Genomic DNA, 27401 nt, shown 5'->3' on the forward strand with positions numbered 1-27401 from the left:
TAAATTACAGCTCAACATCAGAGTTGGGGTCAATTCCATTTCAATACCAGTCAATTCAGAAAGTTTACTGAAATTCAAATTCAAATTTTCTTCAATGGTTTTCAATGAGAATTGGAATTGGAATTTGGTTTAGGTTATGAATTGACTGAAATTGAAATGGATTTGACCACAACCCTGCCCAACATAGTGTGAAATGAGTGTGTTATTATGCAGTAGGGGTGGAGTAAAGTTGTGTACTCACTCGTACCTTGTGCAGGGAGAAAGTGCGAACACAGAAGGTGGCCAGCTCTATGGTGTCCAGTAGAGTCACCTGGGTCATACCATAGGTCTCTGTGCCTCGACTGGGCCAGTACTGGTCACACTTGATCTGAGGAGAGAAGAGAAGAGGGGGCTGAATACACAAACATCAATGAAAACACGTAAGCGAGCATGCACACACGCACACACACACACACTGCACAAAACAATCACACAGACTCTATTATACTGTAAACCCCATTCCAACCATCCTAAAAATAAAACAGGCTAAAAAGAAAACAACAGGCTCACTGAAACACTGCAGGACTGCTTCTCTCTACTTCACATCTTCCTGAACACTGCAGGACTGCTTCTCTCTACTTCACATCTTCCTGAACACTGCAGGACTGCTTCTCTCTACTTCACATCTTCCTGCACACTGCAGGGCTGATTCTCTCTACTTCACATCTTCCTGAACACTGCAGGGCTGATTCTCTCTACTTCACATCTTCCTGAACACTGCAGGACTGCTTCTCTCTACTTCACATCTTCCTGAACACTGCAGGACTGCTTCTCTCTACTTCACAAATTCCTGAACACTGCAGGACTGCTTCTCTCTACTTCACATCTTCCTGAACACTGCAGGACTGCTTCTCTCTACTTCACATCTTCCTGAACACTGCAGGACTGATTTTCTCTACTTCACATCTTCCTGAAGAAAGCATGACTGCTTCTCTCTACTTCACATCTTCCTGAACACTGCAGGACTGATTCTCTCTACTTCACATCTTCCTGAAGAAAGCATGACTGCTTCTCTCTACTTCACATCTTCCTGAACACTGCAGGACTGCTTCTCTCTACTTCACATCTTCCTGAACACTGCAGGACTGCTTCTCTCTACTTCACATATTCCTGAACACTGCAGGACAAATTCTCTCTACTTCACATCTTCCTGAACACTGCAGGACTGCTTCTCTCTACTTCACATCTTCTCCACTGTAGGTGGAGGATGATATGGTTGGTAAGGTTGGTAAGGTTGGTAAGGATGATAAGGTTGGTACGGTTGGTAAGGTTGGTAAGGATGATAAGGTTGGTAATGTTGGTAAGGATGATAAGGTTGGTAAGGTTGGTAAGGAAGATAAGGTTGGTAAGGATGATAAGGTTGGTAAGGTTGGTAAGGATGATAAGGTTGGTAAGGATGATAAGGTTGGTAAGGTTGGTAAGGAAGATAAGGTTGGTAAGGTTGGTAAGGATGATAAGGTTGGTAAGGTTGGTAAGGATGATAAGGTTGGTAAGGTTGGTAAGGAAGATAAGGTCGGTAAGGTTGGTAAGGTTGGTAAGGATGATAAGGTTGGTAAGGTTGGTAAGGATGATAAGGTTGGTAAGGTTGGTAAGGATGATAAGGTTGGTAAGGTTGGTAAGGATGATAAGGTTGGTAAGGTTGGTAAGGATGATAAGGTTGGTAAGGTTGGTAAGGATGATAAGGTTGGTAAGGTTGGTAAGGATGATAAGGTTGGTAAGGATGATAAGGTTGGTAAGGTTGGTAAGGATGATAAGGTTGGTAAGGTTGGTAAGGATGATAAGGTCGGTAAGGTTGGTAAGGTTGGTAAGGATGATAAGGTTGGTAAGGTTGGTTTCTAAGGCGGATTCCCAGGTATTCTTTATATTGTTGTAGGGCAATTCTAAATGCCTACGCTGATGTCTTAACTATAGGAAACACTGAACTAAAGTCTGCAACCAGAAAATATTATCTGTCCCTCTGCGCTTTAATGTACTTCTCATAGTTTCCTCAGATACACTGCAACATTTCCAAAATAGTTGTTTCTGTAAATTCTGTTTTTAGTCAAAAAACAAGTCGTCCCAACACAGATCCAGGGGGAACACCAGATTGAATTCTATAGTTACTTACCCGTGATTTCTCTTCCAGTCTGGTCATCATGACCACAGTGGCTGCCCTCTGTTCCCACACCATCCTCCAGAAGTCCCCGAACGTCTCGGGCAGCGGGCCCTGCGTAGCCATGTAGGCATTCTGCTTCCTGTAGCCGTCTATGTAGTTGGCGTTGATATAATCACTGCCAGTAATACCTGGGAACAGAGAGAAGACAGTAATTGAGTTGAATTGAGGGAGACAATCTCTAGAATGGTTGGTTGTTAACAGGCCAAGTGGTCAATTCTGATGGGGCTCCAGGCAATTTATTTTTAGTGAAGTTCTCATTGCTCTTATCGCTGAGTTCTTACATAGTGCTCCCACTTAACACCTTTCTTTAATGCCTCTCCCTCCCTCTTTTACATTTTGTTGATTCTTTCTCTAGCCTGATGTTGTGGCTGTGATATAGTGTTGATGCTGGAGTGTGCAGTAAGATGGAGGAGTGTGCAGTAAGATGGAGGAGCGTGCAGTAAGATGGAGGAGTGTGCAGTAAGATGGAGGAGCGTGCAGTAAGATGGAGGAGTGTGCAGTAAGATGGAGGAGTGTGCAGTAAGATGGAGGAGTGTGCAGTAAGATGGAGAGGTGTGCAGTAAGATGGAGGGGTGTGCAGTAAGATGGAGGAGTGTGCAGTACGATGGAGGAGTGTGCAGTAAGATGGAGGAGTGTGCAGTAAGATGGAGGAGCGTGCAGGAAGATGGAGGAGCGTGCAGTAAGATGGAGGAGTGTGCAGTAAGATGGAGGAGTGTACAGTAAGATGGAGGAGTGTGCAGTAAGATGGAGGAGTGTACAGTAAGATGGAGGAGTGTGCAGTAAGATGGAGGAGTGTGTAGTAAAGCAGCACTCTCGCACGCAGGCTGGGCGAGTGTGTGTGTTTGCCCCGGAGTGTGTTTGATTATGTGTGTGTGTGTGTGTGTGTGTGTGTTGAAAATAGGTCTATATCTTTGTGTGTGTGTGTGGGAGTGTGTGAGAGTGAGAGATTAAAATGTAGCTCACATCTCCTCTCTGTCAAATATAGCCATAGTCTGTGTGTATGCAAATGTTCCTATTCATGTGGACACAATGCAGTTCTGTTATTAGAAGGTCTCCTCTGTATCTACCCTCTATTCCTGACTAGGCACAGTGTATATCTCACCTCAATGAGTCTAGTTCATTTATCTACTATCATCTACTCTCCAGTCTACTCTTTGATCAACAAATAAAAGGCAGTTGAATGTCACACGTCTTCCTTTATCAGACTTATAACCTACTAGTTAAAATACTCTTGAATGCTTAAATAGACTGTAATGGCTGCCGCAGCGTAGACCAATCACGTTCCTTAACTGACGTATTCTCACTCGAGCGACAAACAATGAAACACTCGACTGGGCTAATTTAAGAGTGGGGAGACGTGACAAAGAGTGCAGCAACAATCGGGGAGAGAGAAAGAGAGAGAGAGAGAGAGAGAGAGAGAGAGAGAGAGAGAGAGAGAGAGAGAGAGAGAGAGAGAGAGAGAGAGAGAGAGAGAGAGAGAGAGAGAGAGAGAGAGAGAGAGAGAGAGAGAGAGAGAGAGAGAGAGAGAGAGAGAGAGAGAGAGACGGAGAGAGAGAGAGAGAGACGGGGAGAGAGAGAGAGAGAGAGAGAGAGACGGAGAGAGAGAGAGAGAGACAGAGAGAGAGAGAGAGAGAGAGAGAGAGAGAGAGAGACGGACGGAGAGAGAGAGAGAGAGAGAGAGAGCGAGAGAGAGCGAGAGAGAGCGAGAGAGAGAGAGAGAGAGCGAGAGAGAGAGAGAGAGAGAGAGAGAGAGAGAGAGAGAGAGAGAGAGAGAGAGAGAGAGAGAGAGAGAGAGAGAGAGAGAGAGAGAGAGAGAGAGAGAGAGACGGACGGAGAGAGAGAGAGAGAAAAGGCAAACGCCATTAAAAAGGATTCAACGTCGCACAATATGGTTGTGGCACTTTGGCGTTAGTCATAGCTAGGTGAACAGAGAATGGCTGCGTGCATGAATTGTTCTACTGCTGTGACTAATGGCAAAATCACTGCACTGTAAAATGGAAATTTCAGACTTGATTAATTTATGTATTTATGGACGCTTTGCCCGGGATGATTCTGTAATGCGTATTGTCGCACTTTCAAATTGGGCCTATAGTGAACTGTCAAAATCAAGTCAGAATGAAAAACAGAGAAAGGTTGAGAGATTGGTTGAAGGGGGAAGTGTTCTCCTGGCTATGTGGACTGTCAGAAGACTTTTACTGCTGGAGGCTGAAGCTCCTCTGTCAATGTCCTAAAGACTCCTAAAGACTTTCTCAGATGTATCTTGTGGTGATGTCTGGTAGATATCTCTGTAATTGATTGGTTATGCGTGTCATCGACATAACCAGATGTGACTGACCTCGGGGACTAAGCTAATATGACTAACCAAGCAATGAGGACTAACAGATAGCAGCTCTGTGGACTGCATGTTAATTGCCCGATTTAAGCGTTTTTAAACATAACTAAACCAGATAACTCACTGCCTGGTCTCAACACCAATGACCTTTAAACCCTGGACAACAGGACAGAATAGACCAAATATCAAGTATTGAAGTTGCAATTGGGGGGTGAAAAGTGCCAAAAAGTGTTACGGTCTTACCTTCGATGGGTGCGAGGATGACGCGGGAGTGGTCGTAGGCAATGACGTTGGCGTAGCGGTTTTTAGGCTTGTTCACCTCCAGGTTGGAGTGTTCCCACGTAAACTGCTGGCCTGGATCGATGGACTGTGGGGACAGACGCGAACACACACACACACACACACACACACACACACACACACGTTTCAAGCCTGGACCAGAGGGTCACCTATGTGAGAATGCTGTTCATTGACTATACTGTAGCTCGGCGTTCAACACCATAGTGCCCACAAAGCTCATCATTAAGTTCAAGACACTGGGATTAAACACCTCCCTCTGCAACTGGATACTGGACTTCCTGATGGGCCGCCCCAATTTGGTGAGGGTAGGCAACAACACATCCGCCACGCATGCTTAGTCCCCTCCTATACTCCTTGTTCACCCACGACTGCGTGGTTGAACAGTTTGCTAACGACACGACGGCGGTTTGCCTGATCACCGACTACAATGAGACAGCCTATAAGGAGGAGGTCAGTGACCTGGCAGTGTTGTGCCAAGACAACAACCTCTCCCTCAATATCAGCAAGACAAAGAAGCTGATAGTGGGCCCCAGAAAACCGAGGGCCGATCTCGCCTCCATCAACATCGACGAGCTGTAGTGGAGAGGGTCGAGAGCTTCAAGTTCCTCTGTGTCCACATCACTAACGAATTATCATTGTCCACACACACCAACACAGTCGTGAAGAAGGCACGACAGCACCCCTTTCCCTTCAGGAGGCTGAAAAGATTTGGCATGGGCCCTCAGATCCTCAAAAAGTTCTATAGATGCACCATTGAGAGCATCTTGATTGGCTGCATCCCCGCTTGGTATGGCCCGTAACTAGGCATTTCACTGTTAGTCTACACCTGTTGTTTGCCAAGCATGTGACAAATAAAATGGTATTTGATTTTTATTTGACACACAATTAGACACCTTCAGAAAGAAGGAGAGAGAAAGACAAAGAGAAAGACAAAGAGAAAGACAAAGAAAAAAAACAAAGAGAGAGGGAGAGAGGAAGAGGGAGAGAAAAGTAAGAACAGGGGAACAACAGCATCGTTAGCAGCTGCTCGGTGCCTTGAAATAAGAACGCCTGTGCAGGTTAAAATTATTATTGTGATTTTTTTTTAACCTTTATTTAACAAGGCAAGTCATTTATCAAGATCATTAAAGCAGTCAGTGCATAATGGTAATAAAAACATTGATGAAGTTGGTGGCAGCTCTTCCCTTAGGGGGGTGGGGAAGAACGAAAGAAAGAAATAAAGAAAGAGAGAGAGAGAGAGAGAAAGAGAGAGAATAAACCAGGTTCCTGGGCCCGATGCTGCTGGCAAGACAAATGCTGCCCACTGAAGTAACAGTTTACCTGCAGTCATTACAGTGAAACAACAGGCAGCCAGCCCTGTACAAGGAGATCCTGTCTCTGGGGCCCTTCTCTCTCCTCCCTCCCTCCCTTCTCTCTCTCTCTCTCTCTCCTCCCTCCCTTCTCTCTCTCTCTCTCTCTCTCTCTCTCTCTCTCTCTCTCTCTCTCTCTCTCCTCCCTCCATTCTCTCTCTTTTTCTCTATCTGGTCATCCCCAAGTCTGAGGGGATTGTTCTGTGTGTAGTAACGCTCTCTTGCGGGAATGAGTGCATGTCTAATAGAATGAGTGTATGCCTAATAGAATGAGTGTATGTCTAATAGAATGAGTGTATGTCTAATAGAATGAGTGTATGTCTAATAGAATGAGTGTATGTCTAATAGAATGAGTGTATGTCTAATAGAATGAGTGTATGCCTAATAGAATGATGTATGTCTAATAGAATGAGTGTATGTCTAATAGAATGAGTGTATGTCTAATAGAATGAGTGTATGTCTAATAGAATGAGTGTATATCTAATATAATGAGTGTATGCCTAATAGAATGAGTGTATGTCTAATAGAATGAGTGTATGTCTAATAGACTGAGTGTATGTCTAATATAATGAGTGTATGTCTAATAGAATGAGTGTATGTCTAATAGAATGAGTGTATGTCTAATAGAATGAGTGTATGCCTAATAGAATGAGTGTAAGTCTAATAGAATGAGTGTATGCCTAATAGAATGAGTGTATTGGGATTCTCTGCCTCTAACCCTATTCAGGGGCTGAGTCACTGGCTTTACTGGGGCTCTCTCATGCCGTCCCTGGAGGGGGTGCGTCACCTGAGTGGGCTGAGTCACTGATGTGGTCATCCTGTCTGGGTTGCCCCCCCCCCCCCCCCCCCCCCCCTTGGGTTGTGCCGTGGCGGAGGTCTTTGTGGGTTATACTCAGCCTTGTCTCAGGATGGTAAGTTGGTGGTTGAAGATATCCCTCTAGTGTTGTGGGGGCTGTGCTTTGGCAAAGTGGGTGGGGTTATATCCTTCCTGTTTGGCCCTGTCCGGGGGTGTCCTCGGATGGGGCCACAGTGTCTCCTGAACCCTTCTGTCTCAGCCTCCAGTATTTATGCTGCAGTAGTTTATGTGTCGGGGGGCTGGGGTCAGTTTGTTATATCTGGAGTTCTTCTCCTGTCCTATTCGGTGTCCTGTGTGAATCTAAGTGTGCGTTCTCTAATTCTCTCCTTCTCTCTTTCTCTCTCTCGGAGGACCTGAGCCCTAGGACCATGCCCCAGGACTACCTGACATGATGACTCCTTGCTGTCCCCAGTCCACCTGGCTGTGCTGCTGCTCCAGTTTCAACTGTTCTGCCTTATTATTATTCGACCATGCTGGTCATTTATGAACATTTGAACATCTTGGCCATGTTCTGTTATAATCTCCACCCGGCACAGCCAGAAGAGGACTGGCCACCCCACATAGCCTGGTTCCTCTCTAGGTTTCTTCCTAGGTTTTGGCCTTTCTAGGGAGTTTTTCCTAGCCACCGTGCTTCTACACCTGCATTGCTTGCTGTTTGGGGTTTTAGGCTGGGTTTATGTACAGCACTTTGAGATATCAGCTGATGTACGAAGGGCTATATAAATAAATTTGATTTGATTTGATTTGATATGTCTAATAGAATGAGTGTGGTATCCACTGCCCTCACCCTGACACAAAGGTGTTTCCAAGGGGATGACTGACAGATCCTATAGGATTAGGATCCTATTAGTAGCTCCACCCCTGCAGTCCCTTCTATGACTTTTGAGTGAGGATAACGTCCACCTATGAACAAGCCTCTTTCCCTCCCGTTTTCCTGTTTCCGAGACTACACAAGCTACTCCTGCTATGTTCACTCTCGGGTCTCGGACGATACTCCGCCCCTCTCCCTGAAGCTCCAGCATTGCAGACCGGGAACTTTAACCAAGCTACCCTTCTCCCACCTCTCCTCTCCTCACTTCCTTCCTTCTCTCTCCTATCCTTCTCCCTACCCCGCCCTGCTTGAAAAACCAATCCTTCAGATTTAGATTTGACACACAGACATAGACACCCTCAGAAAGGAGAAGAGAGAAAGACACATAGAGAAAGCACAGAAAGGAACACAACAATACAGACAGAGAGAGAGAGAGAGAGAGAGAGAGTGAGCGAGCGAGCGAGAGGGAGAGGGAGAGAGAGAGAGAGAGAGAGAGAGAGAGAGAGTGAGCGAGCGAGCGAGAGGGAGAGGGAGAGAGAGAGAGAGAGAGAGAGAGAGAGAGAGAGAGAGATAGAGAGAGAGAGAGAGAGAGAGCGAGCGAGCGAGAGGGAGAGGGAGAGAGAGAGAGAGAGAGAGAGAGAGAGAGTGAGCGAGCGAGCGAGAGGGAGAGGGAGAGAGAGAGAGAGAGAGAGAGAGAGAGAGAGAGAGCGAGCATGAGAGAAAAAAATAACAGGGGAACAACAGCATCATTAGCAGCTGCTCGGTGCCTTGAAATAAGAACGTCTGTGCAGGTTAATTTATCAAGATCATTAAAGTAGACAGTGCATAATGGTAATAAAAATATTGATGAAGTTGGTGGCAGCTCTTCCCTTAGGGGAGAGAGAGAGAGAGCGAGAGAGCGAGAGCGAGAGAGGGAATAAACCAGGTTCCTGGGCCCGATGCTGCTGGCAAGACAAATGCTGCCCACGCTCAGAATATCAGAATTACAGATAAATATTCTATTCTTCTGTCAGGGTAATTTAGTATTCCATTATGATTTGGCGCTCGCTCTCGGGCGCTGGAGCTCTCCTGGCGCTGGCTTGCAGGATGTTTTCGGTTAGGGCCCGGCGCAGTGAACAGCGATTGGGGATAAATAAAGTCAAAAAGGGAGCCTGAAGTAACAGTTTACCTGCAGTCATTACAGTGAAACAACAGGCAGCCAGCCCTGTACAAGGAGATCCTGTCTCTGGGGCCCTTCTCTCTCCTCCCTCCCTTCTCTCTCTCTCTCTCTCTCCTCCCGCCCTCCCTCCCTCCCTTCTCTCTCCCCTCCCTTCTCTCTCTGCTCCCTCCCTCCCTTCTCTCTCTTTCTCTGTCTGGTCGTCCACAAGTCTGAGGGGATTGTTCTGTGTGTAGTAACACTTTCTTGTAGGCATGAGTGTGTGTGTCTAATACTCCGCCCCATCACTGCAGCCCTGAACTTTAACCAATCTCCTCTCCCCCCCCCAACCCCCGCCGCCCCGCCCTGCCCTGCTTGAAAACCAATCAGGCCAGAAGAGTCTTGGCATGGCAAGAGAAGGCGACCAGATGAGCGGACATTCATCAAGAAAATAGCAAAATTACAATTACACTTTTCAATTTGGGGGAGCAAGTGGGGAGAGGAGAGGAGGAACGAGCCAGAGAGAGCGAGAGGAGCCGCAAGTAACAATGAATTAATTAAGAACTTCAAGTTGAACCAAAGTGTTCTGACGACTCAATGCCCTGCTCTTCCTCAGCCTCGCCAGTGTGAAGGGATGTCCATTTGGTACACGGCCCAACCCAGATTGATATATGAGGAAGAGTACTGTATGGCCACGAGCAGCCATTATCCCAACATCCACCAACATGCAGCAAGGCTTTTCTGTGGTACTACGATTCCCACAACTCCCCCTGGTGCAGCTCTGATGCCATTGGCCAGAATGGCCCATGTGATTTAGGGGATACAGGAAGAGGATGTTGCTGGTATACAAACAAGAGCTGATTCAGCCATCCTTATTTCTAATCAGCATCGGGTTCATTTCTAACTTCTCTGGCTGCACTCAGGGCTCCGACAGCTCGGCTATATGCTCACCCCATGCCAGTGTGTGTGTGTGTAGATCTACTATTCTACAGCTTAGAGTTTTAATGGGGATTGACAGACCAACAGTTGACTGGTGTGACACTAGGAGCATTGGGACTGAATAAGTGCTCAGTGATTTCTGGTGTGATTATGAAATTGCATTTGGGGACTTTTAAAGTATAGAATGGAATCTGTCTTGTTTCATTATATTGCGCCCAATGGAAGAGGCTGTGATGGAACAATGACAATATATTACAACGCCAACTCGGATCATATTACATGCTACTACAATGCCATCTGCCGTTAGCCACTGATGGCTGATGAAGAGACAATTCATTCACTAAGAAGCAAGGTAAAAACCTTTCCCTACGTACAGATCTAGGATCAGCTTCCCCTGCCCCAAACCTAACCTAAACCATTAGTTGAAAAAACACCCAACTGATTCAAGATCAGCATCTAGAGAAAATGTCCCCCTACACCATTCCACCTCACCAGAGACTAGCCCACTCACCTCATACTCCTGGGAGAGTTTCAGGTTGTCGTTGGCTTTGAGAAGATCCGTGTGTTCAGCCAGCTCCGCGATAGGAATGGGGGGATGACTCATCATACCTGTTCCCCAAATGGACGGAGAGAGAGAGAGAGAGAAAGGAGGGATGGAAAGAAAGTGCGTCAGTACAGATGCCATTCAAAGTGAGATGCTAAAACCCTCCAACAGTTGGAGAATGACAGGACGTGGGGAGTTGTGGGTAATGTGTTTCTGCTAGCTGCAGTGGAGACAGAGGGCGGGGGAGAGAGTAGGGACAGGGAGGAGGGAATACTGGGGAGGAGGGAATACTGGGGAACATTCTGGAATTCAAACGCACGGTCTGTATGGAGTTGACGGACAATGTTAGGGAATAGAGTGGAGACCAGACCAGAGCGCAACATTTCCCTTACCAGGCCACACTCACTACTATTCCCCTAAATTGTAACGGCACATGAGGTAGAGCTGAAAATAAAGGATAACCAATGGGTGATTGCTATTGTGAGAAAGTAACCCAGACTAATGACCCCTTAGGTCTACAGAGAGACGCAGCTTTTAATAGCTTGGCAACAGAGACAAGGAAGGAAACAAACCTTGTTTTTTGACAGCAAAAATAATATAAGAGAGAAAAAAAACACCCCTTGAGTTTTAGCCTTTTGAACCAATAGGATGCAATGTTGACATCAATTGCTCTTCACTCCTCAGTGCACAAAAACAAAAGGAATTCGTTTTTATGCTGGGGTAAGAGGAAAGAGACGAGAGTGTTCTCTTAACCAAGTCACTGTGACAAGGAAGTGCTATTAACAATAGCATAAAAGCAGCGTGTGAAAATATATCCAGAGGTGCAAATATTTAATACGCAGCTAAATAAAATCCGAAATAACAGTGCCTCATTGTAGTGGCATTTCACACAAAAATAACACCTTACAGTCTCATTTCCGATCTGCCTGGAAAACCCAGGCCTCTGTCTGATCATTGAAAAAAAAAAAAAAAAAGAAAAGATATTTAGATAAGAACATGTAGTCTAACTTTTGCCACAATAAAGTGCATCTACATCTACATCTACAGAACTAGATTTACTAGTTATCTGCCTGTTTCTGTAGCACGTACCCCTATCTCCTTAATGCTGAGTGCCAAGAAGAGATGCATCGGGTCGGGGTTGTACTCCCAAAACTTCCAATCTCAGGGCAGACAGGCCACTGAGTTGGTATATCTACCAAGCCTGTGCTACAACGTTTCTTCAAGAGAGGGCCCCATCACCATTGGACAGGGTTAGAGGGGTCAGAGGATAGGGGTCAAAGGTCAAGGGGTTAGTGAGCTGCTCCACATAAGTCAGCCAGGGTAAGAAAGCAAGACGCTTGGATTGCTCACAGACGCCAGGACCGCTCACAGACGCTCGGATCGCTTACAGACAACCTTTTATGGCTGTCCGCTGGGCCTCCCAAACAATCAGCCAAAACAATGTCCCTTAAGATGGACGCCACTCACCAGTCCCAACACCACCCAAAATGTCAGAACCTGCGTAGTCGATAGAAAGTAATTTATGCACAGTGTCTGTAGCACTCTGCCACCACCACCATCTTTCAAAATAACCGAGATATTGAAAGGCTGGTCATGGCTCACATCAGATGATTCAATCTGTATTGCACTCCACACTGCCCTTTCCCACCTGGACTAAAGGAACACCTATGTGAGAATGCCGTTCATTGACTACAGCTCAGCGTTCAACACCATAGTGCCCACAAAGCTCATCACTAAGCTAATGACCCTGGGACTAAACACCTCCGTCTGCAACTGGATCCTGGACTTCCTGATGGGCCGCCCCCATGTGGTAAGGGTAGGCAACAACACATCCGCCACACTGATCATTCTTTTTTTGTATATTTTTTTACTTCAGTTTATTTTAGTAAATACGTAACACTTTCTTTCTTAAAACTGCATTGTTGGTTAAGGACTTGTACAGCAACTTGCAAAAGTATTCATCCACCTTGGCGTTTTTCCTATTTTGTTGCATTACAACCTGTAATTTAAATGTATTTTTATTTGGATTTCATGTACTGGACATACACAAAATAGTCCAAATTGGTGAAGTGAAAATAAAAAAATAAAAAAATAAAAATAAACGGATAAGTGGTACGTGCATATGTGTTCACCCCCTTTGCTATGAAGCCCCTAAATAAGATCGGGTGCAACCAATTACCTTCAGAAGTCACATAATTAGTTAAATAAAGTCCACCTGTGTGCAATCTAAGTGTCACATGATCTGTCACATGAGCTCAGTATATATACACCTATTCTGAAAGGCCCCAGAGTCTGCAACACTAAGCAAGCGGCACCATGAAGACCAAGGAGCTCTCCAAACAGGTCAGGGGCAGTTATGGAGACATATAGATCAGAGTTGGATTATTAAAAAAATATCTGAGACTTTGAAAATCCCACGGAGCACCATTAAATCCATTATTAAAAAAATGGAAAGAATATGGCACCACAACAAACCTGCCAAGTGAGGGCCGCCCACCAATAGTCACAGACCAGGCAAGGATGGCATTAATCAGAGAGTGCAACAAACAGACCAAAGATAACCCTGAAGGAGCTGCAAAGCTCCACAGCGGAGATTAGAATATCTGTCCATAGGACAACTTTAAGCCGTACACCACAGAGCTGGGCTTTACGGAATAGTGGCCAGAAAGAACCATTGCTTACCTTTTTGGGATAGGGGGCAGCATTTTCACTTTTGGATGAATAGCGTGCCCAGAGGGAACTGCCTCCTACTCTGTCCCAGATGCTAATATATGCATATTAGTATTGGATAGAAAACACTCTGGAGTTTCTAAAACTGTTTGAATGATGTCTATGAGTATAACAGAACTCATATGGCAGGCGAAAACCTGAGAAAAATCCAACCAGGAAGTGGGACATCTAAGCTTTGCCTACCGAGTACACATTGAGATATGGATGAGGTTGCACTTCCCAGGGCTTCCACTAGATGTCAACCGTCTTTTGAAAGTTGAATGAGGATTCTACTATAAAGGAGGGGCTCATGGGACCTGTTTGAGTCAGTGGTCTGGCAGAGAGCCTTAGTCTTATGACGCGCGCTCCCGACAGAGTTACCTCTTGTTTCAGTGCCTTTCTGAAGACAAAGGAATTCTCCGGTTGGAACATTATTGATGTTTTATGTTAAAAACATCCTAATGATTGATTCCATACATCGTTTGACATGTTTCTAAAGGACTGTAATGGAACTTTTCGAGTTTTTGTCTGGATGAAATGCTCGCGCCTCATGAAGATGGATTACTGGGCTGAACACGCTAACAACAAGTGGCTATTTGGACATAAATTATGGAACTTTATGGAACAAATCAGTCATTTATTGTCAAACCGGGATTCCTGGGAGTGCCTTCTGATGAAGATCATCAAAGGTAAGTGAATATTTATGGTGTTGTTTCTAACTTTGTTGACTCCAAAATGGCGGCTATTCCTCTGGCTGTTTTGGGTTCTGAGCACCGTTCTCAGATTATGCTTTTTCCGTAAAGTTTTTTTGAAATCTGACACAGAGCATTAAGGAGAAGTCTCTTTAATTCTGTGAATAACACTAGTATCTTTTATCAATGTTTATTATTAGTATTTCTGCAAAATCACTGGATGTTTTGGAATCAAAACATTACTGCACGTAAGGCGCCAATGTAAACTGAGATCCCCACAGCATCATGTTGTGGGGATGTTTTTCATCAGCAGGGACTGGGAAACTGGTCAGATTTGAAGGAATGATGGATATAGCTAAATACAGGGATATTCTTGAGGGAAACCTGTTTCAGTCTTCAAGAGATTAGAGACTGGGACGGAGGTTCACTTTCCAACAGGAAAATGACCCTAAGCATACTGCTAAAGCAACACTCGAGTGGTTTAAGGGGAAACATTTAAATGTCTTGAAATGGTCTAGTCAAAGACCAGACCTCAATCCAATTGAGAATCTGTGGTATGACTTAAAGAATGCTGTACACCAGTGGAACCCATCCAACTTGAAGACGCTGGAGAACTTTTGCCTTGAATGGCTAGATGTGCCAAGCTTATAGAGAAATACCCCAAGAGACTTGCAGCTGTAATTGATGCAAAAGGTGGCTCTATACAAAGTATTGACTTTGGGGGGGAATAGTTATGCATGCTCAAGTTTTCATTTTTTTTGTCTTATTTCTTGTTCGTTTCACAATAAAAAATATTTTGCATCTTCAAAGTGGAAGGCATGTTGTGTAAATCAAATTATACAACCCCCCCCCCCCCCCCCAAAAAAAATATATTTTAATTCCAGGTTGTAAGACAATAAAATAGGAAAAATGCCAAAGGGGGTGAATACTTTCACAAGCCATTGTATATACTGCATGTATAATATAACTACTGTATGGGAGAAACAGGGACTAATGGAGGTTGAGGCACTGAATGGTATCGTTCTAGTTGATAAATGAACATGCTGTGTTGTGTTAGAGGAATGGTTGAGAAAGATGTCAACATAACAAGAATAAAAGGTGGATCCTGTAAACACCCACTGACTGAGTGCTGGAGGACCTCGTCTGGGAGTCGAAACAGCAGGCCGTGCACTGTTCGGGCTCCAGGCTCACCCAGAGCCCCTTGTTGGTCACATGTATGTGCTGATTTCTTTCCCTGAGTTTTTCCCCCCATTCCCAGCATAAGGCGCTAGTAGATTCAGGCGCAGCGGGGAATTTTATGGACCACAGTTTCGCGCATAGGTTAGGGATTCCCCTGGTTCAGATGGACAAACCCTTCCATGTGCACTCCCTAGATAGTCAACCATTAGGGCCAGGGGTGGTCAGGAAGGCCACGGCTCCACTGGACATGGTTACACAGGGGGGTCATGAGGAGAGAATAAGTCTCTTCCTCATTGATTCTCCTGCGTTTCCGGTGGTGCTGGGGATTACCTGGTTGGCCTTTCACAACCCCACTATTTTATGACAACAGAGGGTTCAAAAGGGGTGGTCAGAGGAGTGCTCAGGTAGGTGTGTGGGAGTTTCCATCGGTGCAACGACGTTGGAGAGTCCAGACCAAATCTCCACCGTGCGCATTCCCCCTGAATATGCCGATTTGGCTAACACCTTCTGTAAAAAGAGGGCGACCCAATTACCATCTCATCGACGAGGGGATTGTGCGATAAACCTCCTGGTAAACGCCGCACTTCCCAGGAGTCACGTGTATCCCTTGTCACAGGAGGAGACGGTGGTTATGGAAACATATGTCTCTGAATCTCTGAGGCAGGGGTACATTCGACCCTCCACGTCATCCGTGTGGTGGCTTATATCGATGAGATTCTGATATATTCCGCCACACGCGCCGCGCATGTGTCTCTGGTGCGCAGGGTACTTGGGAAACTTTTGGAGCATGACCTGTACGTCAAGGCTGAGAAATGCTTGTTCTCCCAACAGGCCGTCTCCTTCCTGGTGTATCGCATTTCCACATCAGGGTTGGTGATGGAGTGTGACCGCATTGCAGCCGTGCGTAATTGGCCGACTCCCACCACGGTAAAGGAGGTGCAGCGGTTGTTAGGGTTTGCCAATTACTACCGGAGGTTTAGCCTGGGTTTTGGGCAGGTGGCTGCTCCCATTACCTCACTGCTGAAGGGGGGACCGGTGCGTCTGCGGTGGTCGGCTGAAGCGGACAGAGCGTTTTGTTGCTTGAGGACTCTGTTTACCAAGGCTCTCGTGTTGGCTCATCCAGATCCCTATGTGGCATTCATAGTGGAGGTGGACGCATCCGATGCTGGGATTGGAGCCGTGCTATCACAGCGCTCGGGCAAGCCACTGAAGCTTCGCCACTGCGCTTTCTTTTCGAGGATGCTCAGCCCGGCGGAGCGAAACTATGACGTGGGGGACCGGGAGTTGCTGGTTGTCGTAAACATTTTGAAGATGTGGAGACATTGGCTTGAGGGGGCTCAACACCCTTTCCTCATCTGGACCGACCACCGACCACCGTGGAGTACATCCGGGCGGCGAGGAGACTGAACCCCCGCCAGGCAAGGTGGGCTATGTATTTCACCTGATTCAGATTTACGATATCGTATAGACCAGGTTCCCAGAACGCTAAGGCAGACACACTGTCCCGTCTGTATGATACAGAGGAGCGGTCCATCGATCCTACTCCCATACTTCCGGCCTCTTGTCTGGTGGCACCGGTGGTGTGGGAAGTGAACATCGAGCGGGCATCTCGGTTAGAACCTACTCCACCTCAGTGTCCGGACGGAAGCTCACACGTTACCGATAGGGCGGTGCGAAGCCTTAGTAGAAAGTACTGGTGGTCCACTTTAGCTAAGGACGTGAGGGTTTATGTCTCCTCCTGTTCGGTGTGCGCTCAGTGCAAGGCTCCTAGGCACGTGCCCAGAGGGAAGTTACAACCCCTCCCCGTTCCACAGTGGCCTTGGTCACACCTGTCGGAGGACTTCCTGACCGATCTTCCTCCATCCCAGGGCAACACCACGATCCTGGTCATTGTGGATCAGATTTCTAAGTCCTGTCGTCTCCTCCCTTTGCCCGGTCTCCCTACGGCCCTACAGACTGCGGAGGCCCTGTTTACTCACGTCTTCTGGCACTACGGGGTGCCTGAGGACATAGTTTCTGATCGGGATCCCCATGGAACGTCTGGGGGTCTCGGTCAGCCTTACCTTGGGTTTTCACCCCGAGAGTAATGGGCAGGTGGAGAGAGTAAACCAGGATGTGGGTAGGTTTCTGCGGTTGTATTGCAAGGACCGGCCAGGGGAGTGGGCGAGGTATGTTCCATGGGCAGAGATGGCCCGGAACTCACTCCGCCACTCCTCAACTAACATTTCGCCCTTTCAGTGCGTGTTGGGGTATCAGCCAGTCCTGGTACCATGGCATCAGAGCCAGACCGAGGCTCCGATGGTGGAGGAATGGGTGAAGCGCTCGAGGGAGACCTGGGAGGACGCCCAGAAAGCCAGCGCTGACCCCCACCGCAGTGAGGCCCCGGTGTTCGCACCGGGGGACCGGGTCTGGCTCTCGACCCGAAACCTGCCCCTCCGCCTGCCTTGCCGGAAGCTGGGTCCGCGATTTGTGGGGCCATTTAAAGTCCCGAGGAGAATAAACGATGTGTGTTATAGGTTATAGCTCTCCCTTATTACCGTATTAACCCCTCGTTTAATTTGTCTCTCCTCAGGCCGGTGGTAGCTAGTCCGCTTCAAGAAGCTGAGGTACGGGAGGTCCCTCCGCTTCCCCCCCTGGACATCGAGAGGGCTCCGGCGTACACAGTGCGATCCATACTGGATTCCAGGCGTGGGTGAGGGGCCTGCCGTACCTCGTGGTTTGGGAGGGGTACAGTCCGGAGGAGAGATGCTGGGTGCCGGTGGAGGACGTCTTGGATCCATCTCTGCTGAGTGAGTTTCACCCGCCTCCATCCAGATCGCCCTGTGCCTCGTCCTCTGGGTCGTCCTCGAGGCCGGCGTCGGTGTACTGCGGGAGCCACGCATCGGGTGGGCACTGTCACGACTCTCCCTATTCGGCCGGTGCTCGGCGGTCGTCGTCGCCGGCCTACTAGCTGCCACCGATTAATTTTCCCTTTTCGTTTGTGTCTGTCTGGTTTTTCTTTACACCTGTGTCCTATTAGTTTAATTCGGTGGGTTTATTAACCTCCGCTGCCTGCTATTCTTTGTGCGGGATTATTTGCTGTTTTTACTGTTAGAGATGCGTGTTTGCGCCACAAGGTTTTTTTTTCTCACGGTGGTTGTACCGTTTTGGACTGTTTAAGAGAGTAGAGGATTCTCCTCCTTGTGTTGCGTTTATTCCCTGTGTGTGGCGACTTCGTTTGGGCGTGTTCCTCCACTTGTTGTTTTGTAGTTTGGGACTTCTAATAAACAATTTTGCTACTGGGACTTCCTTGCTCTCCTGCTCCTGACTCCTGCACCTCCCTCCTCTTAGGAGGCACATAACACAAACAACATTTGATTTGATTGCATCTGGTGTGGGTGGAAAAAAATCAACATGCGCACTGGTCAGCATGTTAGTTGCAAACTTTGCTGGAGTTGCTAGTCGGCTAGTAGTTTATGTGTCTATATGTCTTTCTGCCCCTGAGCAAGGGCGCCGAAGACGTGGATGTCGATTAAGGCAATATCCCTGCACCTCTGATTCAGAAGGGTTGGGTTAAATGCAGATTACATATTTCAGTTGAAGGCATTCAGTTGTACAACTGACGAGGTATCCTCCTTACCTTTGATAACGGCGCCACCGTTGCACCGCAGTAGGCGGCCAACATTTACATTTTAGTCATTGTGCAGACGCTCTTATCCAGAGCAACTTACAGTAGCAATTAGGTTTAAGTGCCTTGCTCAAGGGCATAGACAGATATTTCACCTAGTCGGCTCGGGGATTCGAACCAGTGACCTTTCGGTTACTGGCCTAAAGCAATTAACTGCTAGAATGATTAAATGCAGATGACATGACTTACTGAGTCTGTCTGGCTTTAAGTAATAATGTAAACTGCTGTAACGTTCATAGCTGACTCCACTTGTAAATGAACATGTTACAATACAGTAGAGTACCTTACATGCTTGTAGGCTACAAGCAAACGAGAACACAAGCTGTGTGATACTGACTGATGGAAGGGTGGCTGGCCCAGCAGCCTCTTGAGAAATCTCAGATAAAGCAGGTTATGACGTCTGGCCTGGGTTTGTTTACATTATGTCTGGCCTGGATTTGTTTACATTATGTCTTGCCTGGGTTTGTTGACATTATATCTGGCCTGGGTTTGTTTACATTTTGTCTGGCCTGGATTTGTTTACATTATGTCTGGCCTGGATTTGTTTACATTATGTCTGGCCTGGATTTGTTTACATTATGTCTGGCCTGGTTTTGTTTACATTATGTCTGGCCTGGATTTGTTTACATTATGTCTGGCCTGGATTTGTTTACATTATGTCTTGACTGGTTTTGTTTTGTCACCAAGACAGTTTGATATTTCATGAATACTAAATATGTAAATGAGACTTACTGAGTCTGGCTTTAAGTTTATTCAATAGACAAAGCCTTGCATGGGGAGAACAGTATTAGCAAGCCCCCGTGGTATAGATGCATTTTGACAAGCTCTTTAATTTGTTTGCTCACACATCAGTTTTTTGACTGAAATAACTTTGCACGCTGCTCTCCTCTGGCATCGCCTGGAAACATGTTGTTATTAATCATCGTCGGATTGTGCATTTATAAAGACCGATCGCGGGTTAAAAAAAGGGAAGAATTCTGCACCGCAAATGACCTTAAGACTGTCAATTAGTTTTCCCACCAGCTATAACGGAAAAGGTAACACCAGCTATAAGTGAAAATAACAGATGGGTATGCAAATGAGGACGCTACCTCTGCTTCTTTTCTCCTTAAAGAAAAAAAAAACTATAGCACCTTGTTAGAGAGACCAAAAGAAGTGTGCGCTCAGTGTTTTAGTTGCAGAGAGTGTGTACTCAAACACTTAGTAGCCCACCTGCATACCTATCTACAGCCAAAAGTACTGTCTTAGATATCATATAAGTTAAATAAAGGTTCAATAAAATAAAAAAAAGTATAGCACCTGCAGTTTAACTGCTTGGTTTGGAGAAAGGAACTGTAACATGGGATATATTGTTTTTTATTTAACCTTTATTTCACTAGTTAAGAAAAAAATATTCTTTACAATGAAGGCCTACACCGGCCAAACCCGGACGACGCTGGGCCAATTGTGCACCGCCCTATGGGACTCCCAATCAGAGCCGGGTGTGATACAGCCTGGATTTGAACCTGGGACTGAAGTGACGCATCTTGCACTGAGATGCAGTGCCTTAGACCGCTGCACCACTCAGGAGCCCAAAAGGTAACCTACAGTAGCCAACTGGCATTTGTTAAATCAGAAATAACAGTGTTTATTAAAACTTATAGGCATTGGATTGATACCGGCTTCATTACTTTAACTAAAGCATGGAATAGTAAATAATAGCAGTCTAGTATAAGTTTACTGCCATTCATTTGGGCTATTAGCCTGTTTAAAAAAGCAGAAAATCTAAACTGGTGCTAAGGGTTTTATGAATACACCCCACAGTGCTCAGAGTTGGTTAATATGGAGGCAGTTGTGAGTTTGGAAATTAACTTTACCCTACTGGAAGCTCCAAGAAAAGGCATTTGTAGTCTGTTTTCATCTTGACAAAACATTCTCTGTATCAACACAAAGAGTGGGGCTGTGTCTGAAATGGCACCCAATTCACTGTATAGTACATTACTTCTGTCCAGGGCCCGTACCTTCTCCGCTATGCAATCTGGTTTCAGAGCTGGTCATGGGTGCACCTCAGCCACGTTCAAGGTCCTAAACGATATCATAACCGCCATCGATAAGAGACATTACTATGCAGCCGTATTCATTGACCTGGCCAAGGCTTTCGACTCTGTCAATCACAACATTCTTATTGGCAGACTCGACAGCCTTGGTTTCTCAAAGGATTGCCTCGCCTGGTTTACCAACTACTTCTCTGATAGTTCAGTGTGTCAAATCGGAGGGCCTGTTGTCTGGACCTCTGACGGTCTGTATGGATGTGCCACAGGGTTCAATTCTCGGGCCGACTCTCTTTTCTGTATACATCAATGATGTTGCTCTTGCTGCTGGTGATTCTCTGATCCACCTCTACGCAGACGACACCATTCTGTATACTTCTGGCCCCTCCTTGGACACTGTGTTAACTAACCTCCAGACGAGCTTCAATGCCATAAAATCCTCCTTCCCTGACCTCCAACTGCTCTTAAACGCAAGTAAAACTAAATGCATGCTTATCAATCGATCGCTGCGCGCACCTGCTCACCCGTCCAGCATCACTACTCTGACTTAGAATACGTGGACAACTCCACATACTGTACCTGGGTGTCTGGTTAGACTGTAAACTCTCCTTCCAGACTCACATTAAGCATCTCCAATCCAAAATTAAATCTAGAATCGGCTTCCTATATCGCAACAAAGCATCCTTCACTCATGCTGCCAAACATACCCTCGTAAAACTGACCATCCTATCGATCCTCGACTTCGGTGACGTCATCTATAAAATAGCCCCCAACACTCTACTCAAAAAACTGGATGCAGTCTATCACAGTGCCATCCGTTTTGTCACCAAAGCCCCATACACTACCCACCATTGCGACCTGTACTCTCTCGTTGGTTGGCCCTCGCTTCATACTCGTCGCCAAACCCACTGGCTACAGGTTATCTACAAGTCTCTGCTAGGTAAAGCCCCACCTTATCTCAGCTCACTGGTCACCATAGCAGCACCCACTCGCAGCACACGCTCCAGCAGGTATATCTCACTGGTCAGCCCGAAAGCTAATCCTTCCTTTGGTTGTCTTTCCTTCCAGTTCTCTGCTGCCCATGACTGGAACGAATTGCAAAAATCTCTGAAGCTGGAGACTCACATCTCCCTCACTAGCTTTAAGCACCAGCTGTCGGAGCAGTTTACAGATCACTGCACCTGTACTTAGCCTATCTGTAAATAGCCCATCCAACTACCTTATCCCCATACTGTTATTTATTTATTTTGCACCCCAGTATCTCTACCTGCACATTCATCTTCTGCCGATCTACCATTCCAGTGTTTAATTGCTATATTGTAATTACTTCGACACCATGGCCTATTTATTTCCTTAACTTACCTCATTTGCACTCACTGTATTTAGACTTTTTGTTTTATTTTGTTCTACTGTATTATTGACTGTATGTTTTGTTTATTCCATGTGTAACTCTGTGTTGTTGTATGTGTCGAATTGCTACGCTTTATCTTGGCCAGGTCGCAGTTGCAAATGTTCTCAACTAGCCTACCTGGTTAAATAAAGGTGAAATAAATAAATAAATATTGTTTTCTTCCTTTTTCTATGGCTAAGCACGTCTGTTTTCTATTTATCGCTAAGCACGTCGGTTTTCTATTTATCGCTAAGCACGTCTGTTTTCTATAGCATGGCTAAGCACCTCTGTTTTCTATAGCATGGCTAAGCACGTCTGTTTTCTATAGCATGGCTAAGCACGTCGGTTTTCTATTTATCGCTAAGCACGTCTGTTTTCTATGGCATGGCTAAGCACGTCTGTTTTCTATTTATCGCTAAGCACGTCTGTTTTCTATTTATCGCTAAGCACGTCTGTTTTCTATAGCATGGCTAAGCACGTCTGTTTTCTATTTATCGCTAAGCACGTCTGTTTTCTATTTATCGCTAAGCACGTCTGTTTTCTATGGCATGGCTAAGCACGTCTGTTTTCTATGGCATGGCTAAGCACGTCTGTTTTCTATGGCATGGCTAAGCACGTCTGTTTTCTATGGCATGGCTAAGCACGTCGGTTTTCTATTTATCGCTAAGCACGTCTGTTTTCTATGGCATGGCTAAGCACGTCTGTTTTCTATTTATCGCTAAGCACGTCTGTTTTCTATTTATCGCTAAGCACGTCTGTTTTCTATAGCATGGCTAAGCACGTCTGTTTTCTATTTATCGCTAAGCACGTCTGTTTTCTATTTATCGCTAAGCACGTCTGTTTTCTATGGCATGGCTAAGCACGTCTGTTTTCTATGGCATGGCTAAGCACGTCTGTTTTCTATGGCATGGCTAAGCACGTCTGTTTTCTATGGCATGGCTAAGCACGTCGGTTTTCTATTTATCGCTAAGCACGTCTGTTTTCTATGGCATGGCTAAGCACGTCTGTTTTCTATGGCATGGCTAAGCACGTCGGTTTTCTATGGCATGGCTAAGCACGTCTGTTTTCTATGGCATGGCTAAGCACCTCTGTTTTCTATGGCATGGCTAAGCACGTCTGTTTTCTATAGCATGGCTAAGCACGTCTGTTTTCTATAGCATGGCTAAGCACGTCTGTTTTCTATAGCATGGCTAAGCACGTCTGTTTTCTATGGCATGGCTAAGCACGTCTGTTTTCCATAGCATGGCTAAGCACGTCTGTTTTCTATAGCATGGCTAAGCACGTCTGTTTTCTATGGCATGGCTAAGCACCTCTGTTTTCTATGGCATGGCTAAGCACGTCTGTTTTCTATGGCATGGCTAAGCACCTCTGTTTTCTATGGCATGGCTAAGCACGTCTGTTTTCTATAGCATGGCTAAGCACGTCTGTTTCTATGGCATGGCTAAGCACGTCTGTTTTCTATAGCATGGCTAAGCACGTCTGTTTCTATGGCATGGCTAAGCACGTCTGTTTTCTATGGCATGGCTAAGCACGTCTGTTTTCTATTTATCGCTAAGCACGTCTGTTTTCTATGGCATGGCTAAGCACGTCTGTTTTCTATAGCATGGCTAAGCACGTCTGTTTCTATGGCATGGCTAAGCACGTCTGTTTTCTATAGCATGGCTAAGCACGTCTGTTTCTATGGCATGGCTAAGCACGTCTGTTTTCTATGGCATGGCTAAGCACGTCTGTTTTCTATGGCATGGCTAAGCACGTCTGTTTCTATGGCATGGCTAAGCACGTCTGTTTTCTATAGCATGGCTAAGCACGTCTGTTTTCTATGGCATGGCTAAGCACGTCTGTTTTCTATGGCATGGCTAAGCACGTCTGTTTTCTATAGCATGGCTAAGCACGTCTGTTTTCTATAGCATGGCTAAGCACGTCTGTTTTCTATGGCATGGCTAAGCACGTCTGTTTTCTATGGCATGGCTAAGCACCTCTGTTTTCTATGGCATGGCTAAGCACGTCTGTTTTCTATGGCATGGCTAAGCACCTCTGTTTTCTATGGCATGGCTAAGCACGTCTGTTTTCTATGGCATGGCTAAGCACGTCTGTTTTCTATGGCATGGCTAAGCACGTCTGTTTTCTATAGCATGGCTAAGCACGTCTGTTTTCTATGGCATGGCTAAGCACGTCTGTTTTCTATGGCATGGCTAAGCACGTCTGTTTTCTATGGCATGGCTAAGCACGTCTGTTTTCTATGGCATGGCTAAGCACGCATGTTTTCTACGGCATGGCTAAGCACGTCAATTTGTGAATCTCTTTCTGTCCCTGTGGTTTGCAAAGCAATGTCATTTTCCATCCTTCCTTTGCTTAACGCTTAACTCACACAATCAGTATTGTTCTTGGGCCAAAGACAAACGACTTGATCGCATCCAATTTGTTTTCTTATCCATTTTCTTCTTTATACGCAGCTGCAGCAGTCTACACTGTGTGTATTGACTCGATCCAATTGCATGCAAATTCTCTCAAGGACAAGTTGTTGTCCCCCCCCCTCCCTCTTTCTCAACTCTACCCCCCCAACCATCCTCCAATATGGAAGTCGTCTGTTTTCCCCCAGCAATCAACAGCTGAGATCAGTTGGCTCTGAAAAACACAACTAGCGTCTAATTACACATTTCCAATCTCAGAGGCGCAGTCGATGCGCCTGGGAAATAATGATTCCTTTTGATAGCCCTGGCCACTCGGGGGGAGCCTGTTTCCTTTTGATACCCCTGGCCACTCGGGGGGAGTCTGTTTCTTTTTGATATCCCTGGCCACTTGGGGGTAGCCTGTTTCCTTTTGATAGCCCTGGCCACTAGGGGGAGCCTGTTTCCTTTTGATAGCCCTGGCCACTAAGGGGAGCCTGTTTTCTTTTGATAGCCCTGGCCACTAGGGGGGGGGGGGGGCTGTTTCCTTTTGATAGCCCTGGCCACTAAGGGGAGCCTGTTTTCTTTTGATAGCCCTGGCCACTAGGGGGGGGGGGGGGGGGGCGCTGTTTCCTTTTGATAGCCCTGGCCACTAGGGGGGGGGGGGGGGCTGTTTCCTTTTGATAGCCCTGGCCACTAGGGGGGGGCGGCTGTTTCCTTTTGATAGCCCTGGCCACTAAGGGGAGCCTTTTTCCTTTTGATAGCCCTGGCCACTAGGGGGAGCCTGTTTCCTTTTGATAGCCCTGGCCAATTGGGGAGCCTGTTTCTAAATGTAAAAAAAATAAAAGACAATGTGTGTCAGAGTTGGAGGAAACAAACGTGTTCCTCTTTTTTTCTTCGTTGCTCCTTTTCCGCGAGAGACGATCAAATGTCGAACCATTGTTTGCCAGGGTCTTTAATCAATTCTGCACGTTATCTAGTAGAGTGCAGAAAGACTGTGTCAGTTAAGATTAGAGCAATGGTGGAGGGAGGGATGGAGGGAGGAAGGAAAGGAAGGAGGGAGGAAAGGGGGGAGGAAGGAAGGAAGGAAGGAAGGAAGGAAGGAAGGAGAAGACAGAACTCCTGTAAAAACCCAATTTCTCTACATCAGCAGAAGTGATAGCAGAGGTTACGTATAGTGGATTAATGCGCAGCCAAACAGCTCTGTGAGAAAATCACAACTGAAAATACAACCAAAGTCAAAACAGCTGGCCTACAAAATAAAGGAAATTTGTGCTAAAATTGCAACATGTGGGAAATAAACTTTGTAAATGGGGGAAGTGCTAGGAAAATCTAAAATAATGTGAGAGGACAAACACAGGAGCTAAATGCGGACTAACTTTCATAGTCAAAATCGGCTTCACATAGAGGACTGCTCAGACCAGAATCTGTGAAGGATAGCAAACGTACAATATGAACAAAAACAAGTCAATGAAAATACTGAACCTAAAAAGGAAACAGTAGAAGAAATACATACAGGGAGAGAGACAAAAGTATCTCAATCCATCACTTATTCACAAAATGTTTACCAATGTTATTACTCTCTGATCTTTGTGTTCTTTTGTACAGGCAACATGGAGGTCCTCCTCTGAGGTCCTTCTCAGGGAGGAGGGGGGGTCCTGAGTGTCTGGCAGGGGGAAAGTAGGAAAGTAGGCCACACACTTTCAGCAGTACACCCTAACCCCCCCCCCCCCCCCCCCCCCCACCGGCAAATTCCAATCAGTGTTGCAGTGGCAGCGAGAGTTGTTTGTTTGCCACGGGTGTCCATCACTCTTGCTCGATTGAAACTCCTGTATAAAGCCTCCTAGCCTCAGCAGTCATAACCAGGAGTGAGTCAGAAATTGATTTCCCTTCTCTTACATAAGGTAAGAAGGTTGGCATCATAAAAGAGGGCGACAGAAAGAAAGGAATGAAGGGAAATGGCTATATTTCTTTTGTAAAATGGAAAAGCCCATTTGTCCAGACGTCTGTGAGAGAGGCATTGCTAGTGGAAGTTGTGTAAAAGCATCTACATATTTCAACCAACAGTTGTATAGTCTGGGCTGATGAGCTGGAGTTAAGGGAAACGCTTGTGATGGTTCACAGTCTGTCGAGAAGATCCATGACAGTAAAGGCTGTGTCGCAGCTACACCCTCTTAGGTCTGTGTCTGTCTTTCTACTCAGGCAGAACGAGAGCCATCTGTGGAAGTCGTCCTCACACCTTGTCTGTTTGGTCAATGTGAGGTCACTGAAGAATGGCACTGCAGCTGCCCATTACTCCAGACAGGAAATGAGAGAGAATTCAGTTTCTGGGCCACAAAAGCATTCTATTCAAGAACTCTGGGCCACAAAAGCATTCTATTCAAGAACTCTGGGCCACAAAAGCATTCTATTCAAGAACTCTGGGCCACTAAGACACAGTAGCCCAGTGCTGCAATGCAGTACACTGCAAGGGCACTTGGTGGTGAAAACCTGAGTACGTTAACTCCTTTTTAGCGTTGAATATTGTGGCTAACTGTAGCCCTCAAACCCCATAAGTAAGGAGAACAACAATTTAAGTAAAAATGTTCACTGTCGGAAGAAAACCTTGTATCTTCAACATCTTGTTTTCAGGAAATGGAAAAACTGTCATATTTGACCAGCAGCTAAAACACAAGATATAACACATGATTTAACACATTATAAACTGGGTGGTTCGAGCCCTGAATGCTGATTGGCTGAAAGCCGTGGTATAGCACATGTTTTGTCATACATTTCTTTATACTGCTCTAATTACGTTGGTAACCAGTTTATAAGAGTAACAAGGCATCTCGGGGGTTTGTGGTATATTGCCAATATACCACGGCTAAGGGCTGTTCTTGGCACGACA

General features: G+C 46.0%; 1 protein-coding gene across 15 annotated transcripts in view; it reads right to left on the bottom strand.

Moving 5' to 3' along the window:
* The window catches only part of LOC110522842 (receptor-type tyrosine-protein phosphatase S), a 392578-nt gene that overhangs the window by 29563 nt on the left and 335614 nt on the right, over positions 1-27401 (bottom strand). For 10 of the 15 annotated variants that reach the window (XM_090242145.1, XM_090241807.1, XM_090241575.1 and 7 more), the window contains 4 exons: positions 10428-10525; positions 4770-4893; positions 2147-2322; positions 242-367 (listed from right to left, as the gene is read on the bottom strand). In XM_090242145.1, the coding sequence (XP_090098271.1) occupies positions 242-367; positions 2147-2322; positions 4770-4893; positions 10428-10525 (524 nt within the window). The remainder of the gene's footprint in view (positions 1-241; positions 368-2146; positions 2323-4769; positions 4894-10427; positions 10526-27401) is intronic. The other 5 variants (XM_090241934.1, XM_090241788.1, XM_090241975.1 and 2 more) reach the window with 1 other exon arrangement.

Source organism: Oncorhynchus mykiss, chromosome 1 (assembly GCF_057628025.1).
Source record: "Oncorhynchus mykiss isolate SJ-2025 chromosome 1, ASM5762802v1, whole genome shotgun sequence".
Lineage (NCBI taxonomy): Eukaryota > Metazoa > Chordata > Actinopteri > Salmoniformes > Salmonidae > Oncorhynchus > Oncorhynchus mykiss.